Source organism: Rhinichthys klamathensis, unplaced genomic scaffold (assembly GCF_029890125.1).
Source record: "Rhinichthys klamathensis goyatoka isolate OS25496 unplaced genomic scaffold, OSU_Roscu_1.1 h1tg000084l_1, whole genome shotgun sequence".
In the NCBI taxonomy this organism is placed as follows: Eukaryota; Metazoa; Chordata; class Actinopteri; order Cypriniformes; family Leuciscidae; genus Rhinichthys; species Rhinichthys klamathensis.
The window spans coordinates 893,354-900,000 of record NW_026606625.1 but is presented as its reverse complement, the minus strand read 5'-3'; the positions used below and the strand labels follow the sequence as shown (position 1 = coordinate 900,000).

Here is a 6,647-nt window from a genome sequence, read left to right as displayed (position 1 = left end):
CTCGCGTGCTTGAGTTTGTGTAGTAGAGCAAACTGAGACAGACTTCAGATTTACACAGCGGACTTTAATACTCACACACACTCCTCCATATCCCCATTTGATTCAGTGTGTAGCCCTATGTCTGATTTATTCAGCCAACATTTGACAAATTCTGTGACATTCAGCATTATACTGTACATTTCATGAGAGGCTTGTGTGTGTGTGTGTGTGTGTGTGTGTGTGTGTGTGTGTGTGTGTGTGTGTGTGTGTGTGTGTGTGTGTGTCAGGTGTCATGTGAGGACGCTGAGAGGTCAGCTGATCGAAAAGTGACGTTTGATGTCACCGAGTCAGAGATGAGCAGCATCTACAGCCCGGAGGGAACAGGTGACACACACACACACACACTCACACATGCACTCTCACACACACACACACACACACACACACACACACACACACACACACACACAGCTGTGTTTTTGCACACACACACACACACACACACACACACTCACACATGCACTCTCACACACACACTCACACACACATGCACTCTCACACATGCACTCTCACACACACTCACACACACACTCTCACACACACACACACACACACACACACACACACACACACACTCACACACACACACACACATGCACTCTCACACACACACTCACACCACATGCACACACACACACACACACACATAAAGTGCCCCTATTATTATTATAGTATGTAATAAAGCTGTTTTAAATGTAAAGGGTCTGCAAAGATTAAAGTGCAGATAAATGGAGTTTTTCTCCTAAAAGAAAGAAGTGATTCTGAACTGAAACGAGCTGTCAGTAATACAGTCTCACTTCCTGCTGAACCGCCGTACGTGTGTAACTAATTAGCATAAAGCCAGCCTGTGGTCTTGATTGGCTGAACAGCGACTCTAAGCCCCGCCCTCAAACACTGTAGTGTATCTGAGACTGGGAGAGTTCGGTTCGTGTTGTTCATGTGGAGAAGACGCTGTTTTCTGCTGACAAAGCAAATCCACTGTGATGAGATTGATACGGTAAAACCCACGACATCGCCACTGTTCGTATCACTGTGTGTCAAGAGCTGAGACTCAGATATGATCATGAGCGTTTGCTTTCTGACCAATCACAACAGACTGGGCCGTCCGACCAATCAGAGCAGTGCAGCTCTCAGAGAGGCGGGGTTTAGAGAGTCTGAATCCTTTATCAAACCGTTTCAGACAAAGAGCTGCTGCTGCAGTGGATATTATGAGAAAATCAAAGTGTTTTTGATTTTGGATGCATGTAAACATGATGTTAGAGAAACCAAATCAAAATTAGGAACATTTGCATGATAGGGGCACTTTAAGACACTAGAGCTTGTGTTAATGCAGTGGTTCACGAGTGTCTGATCGTCTGTCAGTTCCAGTGAAGGTGCAGCAGTTGGCCGACTCTCTGCAGCTGATCTCAGGTCAGCTCAATTCTGTGTTAGGAGCTTTGGGTTCACTGACCCACAAACAGGCTCCGCCCACTCTGACCACACCTCTACCACCCCGTCCCTCGTGGGCGTGGCCTGTAAACTCCTCCCCCTCGCTGTCCAACGGACTCACACACAGACCCACAGACTCGCTGCAGAACCGCTGGTCGGGCCTGAGCACAGGTGAGACACACACACACACACACACACGTCATCACCTACAGCATCATCTGAACATCATCTCTGTTTCCACAGAAACCAGCAGAGCTCACATGACCTACTCAGGATACACACCGCCAAGGTGAGCTCACACACACACACACACACACACTCTCTCTCTCTCTCTCTCTCTCTCTCTCTCTCTCTCTCTCTCTCTCTCTCTCTCTCTCTCTCTCTCTCTCTCTCTCTCTCTCTCTCTCTCTCTCTCTCTCTCTCTCTCTCTCTCTCTCACACACACACCAGTCTTCCACAGTCATATAGATATTCAGTGTAAATAGTTGTTAGCTTGTGTGTGTGTGTGTGTGTGTGTGTGTGTGTGTGTGTGCAGTCTGTCAAGTCTGCGTCCATCAGCAGAGGTGGACGGTCAGCGGCTGCAGGGTCTGATTGAAGGAAACAAACGCTGGCTGGAAGCTCAACGGAAGAACCGCAACATGTATCCTTACAGAGCCGGATGCTTTTCCTCAAGGAGAACGGGTTTATTTCATGTCAGGTGGTTTGGGTTGAAATCACGGGGGGCTCGAGAAACGTCACCAACTTTCTACCCTGAACACACACACACGCACACACTACACGCACTCTTTCACACACACACACACACACGCACACACACACACACACGCACACACACACACACTCACACACATACTGGAGTAAATGTGTATTTCAGTGAATGAGCTTCTCTGTGTCTCGTGCTGTTTTCCTGAGCGTCTCACACACAGTCCTCTCTTCCCAAACCTCAGGACCGGGTCCAGCAGCGCTGGGTTAGTTCAGCTCAGCCTGGACGACAACAACCAGATTAAAGTCCATCATTACTGAAGCAGCTCGAATACACACACCTGTGTTTCTCAGGAAAATCACCAGCGCTTGTATGAGCTGTGAGGAAGTTTGTCTGCTTTTTCATGTGTATAGCTGTGTGCAGATCTCATTTGTACAATATTTTTGTAAACAATTAAATTAATTTAATACTTGATGCAGGTGTGAGTTTCTTCATTTTTATGTTTTGTGATTTAGATGTTGGATATTAGCAAATTAACCGTTAATTTGTCCTGCTGGACTATTTGGGTTTGTAATTGTTTCTCATTGTGTAATAAAGTAAACATACAATGCCTTTCACATGCTTCAAATGTAAAAAAAAAAAAAAAAAATTCCTATCTTATATCAACTTATATCTTAAATGTCATCAAAATGGATTTCTGATTTCTGATTAATGTAAACTCTGTCAGTAATTACTCACCATCATGTTGTTCAACCCCGTAAGACTTTCGTTCATCTTCGGGACACAAATTAAGATATCTTTTATTAAATCTGAGAGCTGGATCACTCCTCCATAGGCTTCTAAGGGATTGAAACTTGCCGGCCCAGAAAAGTTATTAAAGACATCGATAAAATAGTCCAAGTGACTACAGTGGTTCAACCAGAAGTTTATCAAGTATACTTTTTGTGCACAAAAAAACACAAAAATAACGACTTTATTCAACTCTTCATGTTCTTCTCTGTGGGCCTTGAGTGAGTTCACGTTGTGTAACAGCGCAGCGCTTCTGTGTTGTACATCACACGCGTCACATGACCAGCGTCGGCCAATAGTGAGCCTACGTGTGACGTACAAGTTTTACAACTCTTTTAATATATATATATATATATATATATATATATATATATATATATATATATATATATATATATAATTAATATAATAATTATTAAAATTATTAAAATAATAACTAATAAAATGTTATAAACCTTGCCAAAAAGTATTATTTGAGAATTTCTAAAAAAATACATTCAATCCACATCTTAAAAGTAAGTAATTTGGTCCAAAAACAACTAGAATTCACAAGCATCTCCATTTAGAGCTATACAGGCATCTAGTGGTAAACCCATGCAATAACATGATTTATTTAATTTTATGTTTAATAAATTGATTTTTTTTTTTTTTTAATTTATTTTCTGAAAACCTAGTCTCTATTTTTGACCGAAAATACTGCATAGAAGAAAAAAAAAAAAAACATTATTTTCAATGGCAAAAAATGGACCATAAATATTGCATACATATTAATAAGTTCAATCAAATTGTCTCAAAATACTAAATTAAAAAGAATAAATATTATAGAACAAAAATAAATTGCATTGGTTTTACTGGGATGGAGGAAGTTTCATTTTTAGGTGTCCGGTCACTTCTGACCGGGAAGATAACAAGTGTGACTCCAAAACGAAGCCCGTCTGAGGGTTAATAAGGCTGACTGATTTGGATTTGAGTGGTTGGCTACTTCGTCTTTTTATCAGTCAGTTTCAAAAGCATGGAAACCTATAAGAGATCCCGGAAGCTGAATACAACATGAACCTCTTTTCAGCAATCCTCTGAGAGAAGTCAATGAACTATGTCTGAAGAGCTTGAGATCTTTAAAGGGACTATAAGTAACTTTTTAGGTATTTTATAATCTAAAATCAATATTTTTATTCATAAATATGTCCCCAATGGTGTACAAATACCTCTGCCAATTATCTGATTTATCCTCGTAAACGAAGAATTTATTATATTTATATACATGGGACGGGTAAGTCCACGGAGGCTTCCATGTAGTTCCGCCATCTTGAAAAACTATAATAGCAGAGAGGGACAAAAAGTACGCCAGCGCGTTTCCACAACGCGTTTTCGTTCAGAGCCGGCGTGACGTGACTGAAAGCAGAAGCGGAGGAGCAGAGCGGTGAGAGGCGCTTGTCACGGCCCCGGCAAGTTTAAAAGGCTGCATTGCAAATCCTCGTCGCCAGAAAAGTCCAAAATAGATCGTAAAAGGAAACGTGACCGGAGATTACAAAAAACACGAGTTAATGTCGGGATAGCTTTTTCGAGGTGGATAGAGCTAATGCAGGAGAAAGATTTCAAAAGAGACGCTGAATCCTGCTTTCTTCTCGACAGGCAAGTCAATGCTACAGTCTTAATTACAAGCTTTTTTTCATTGTTTGGTTGTGTACTTTATTTTATAGACAGATGAACATGTATAGTTAAAAGCTGATGATGATCTAACAATGCACGTACTTCAGAAAATATAACGAATAAAGAAGGCATAACTACTAATTACAATAGTTCATGTTTTTGACACTCATTACTTCATACTGTAACATTCGTTTGTTCGTTGTGTCAATTTGAAGTTTGTTTGAAATAACAAACCTGTTCACCGAAGGAGAACTCGACGAAGTGCTATTAGAAGACATCCTGTCATAGCTTTTTGGTACATAACGGCAACCGTAGATGCAACGCGCACTTGAAAAAGCGAGGCGCTGGAGAGCAAAATTCGTTTGAATGCAAAATAATATTTCACCGCTGGATGGGGGTACTTCTCACACAGTGTCCCTTTAATGGCAAAAGCTTGTTGTACTAAAGTATCCGATTCGAGAACTGGGAACAGCTTGACAAGTCCTGAGGAGATGTGCTGTCTGACGGCTTCATGAAGATAATACTAAACAGGATTTTTTTTTCTTTTTGTTTTTACCTTCTGCATTTAGACAGTTTGAAGAAGCTAATGAGATGACTCTACGGAACAATGTTATTATTATGAATTTCCAGAGTTAAAGATTTACGCAGTCATCGAAGAACAACCAGAGAAGGATTCAATTCTCAATTTCAGAACTCCACAATGAATAACTGTGGCGAAACAAATATTTTATGCACAAGTTGATAATTGTATTTTGTTGACAAAATATTTTAGTTCGTCTTGTATATATTTTTTTTATTAGATCAGATAACATTTTAATCTGTCATATGGTCATATTACAATGTGCCACACCTATGGGGCATGTTGTCACATTTCCCTTCCATTCTTTCGGGGTAGCCTAAATAAAGAAATAAGTATAAACTGTAATAATGAAACAAAACCACAATTGTACTAGACGTGTGAAATTAATGTGGGGAAAAAATAAATACTCTGAACCCAAAGTGGATTCACACAAACTGAGAAAGTCAAAAAGTGTTAGGATGTGCACCGCTCTACCCTATCTACTTTTAGTGGTGTGTGTGTGTGTGTGTGAGAAAGAGAGAGAGAGAGGGAGAGGGAGAGGGAGAGGGAGAGGGAGTGTGAGAGTAAATGGTCGCTTCACTGCTTGGTCGACTCTTCCCTCTTTTTGAGCTTGTGTATTCTACTTTTTGAAGTAGGCACAAATCATTTTTAAATTGGGAAAATAACTTTTTTCGAATTTCATTATAATTAGGACAGGTGGTTGGTCAGAAGTGCAGGGGCCTCATTTATAAAACTGTGCGTAGGATACTTACTAAAAGTGTACGTGCGCCTGAAAGCCAAAAATGGCGTACGCAAAAAAATATTCAGACTTATAAAACCGTTCTTACGCCAGAACCTGCGCAAAATTCCCTTTATAAATCCCAGTCAGCGGAAGATTGTGCGCACATGCGTCTCCACCCCGAAATAACCATATATGGAGCTTACAACGCCTAGTTTTACTATGCATATCCTTATCTGCATGTCATTTGCATATGATTATTCATCCACGTGATACCATGTTTAACGGTAGGCTACAAGACGTTAGTAAAATATGAAATACGGATGTGCCGTCACATTATTACATTCATACTTATTTAGTAGCCTATATCCTTGCCTTGTTTTTAAATAAACAAATAAATCAAATAGTGTAAAATACATTTCAGAGAAAGTTTTTCTCACTCTTTTCCACTGGCCAAATAGTATTTTTAATTGATATTTTTAATGGAAACAGATAGACATTGTTGTTCATTATTTGCACGAAACAATTTCCCCAGACAATCTGCTATTAGCTATCAGTTAAAACATTAAAACACAGCATGCCAGAGGAAAAGTGTTCAAAAGCATTGCATCAACAACAAATAGGTCTATTTCTATTTATTGAATTTTTTTTTTTTTGTAATTTCTCAGTAATGATTTCATGTAGCTAGTTTAAATGTTTAACTCCATTAATGAGAATGGCATATTTAATCTAAATGTTTA

At 39.8% G+C, this 6,647-nt stretch overlaps 1 protein-coding gene across 1 annotated transcript in view; it reads left to right on the top strand.

Moving 5' to 3' along the window:
* The window catches only part of LOC130085665 (centrosomal protein of 164 kDa-like), a 24,356-nt gene extending 21,846 nt beyond the window's left edge, over window positions 1–2,510 (top strand). The window contains exons 25-28 of the mRNA XM_056251563.1: window positions 267–363; window positions 1,402–1,756; window positions 2,003–2,107; window positions 2,394–2,510. Of these exons, the coding sequence (XP_056107538.1) occupies window positions 267–363; window positions 1,402–1,756; window positions 2,003–2,107; window positions 2,394–2,490 (654 nt within the window). The 3' untranslated portion in view covers window positions 2,491–2,510. The remainder of the gene's footprint in view (window positions 1–266; window positions 364–1,401; window positions 1,757–2,002; window positions 2,108–2,393) is intronic.
* The last annotated feature ends 4,137 nt before the right edge of the window (window positions 2,511–6,647 follow it).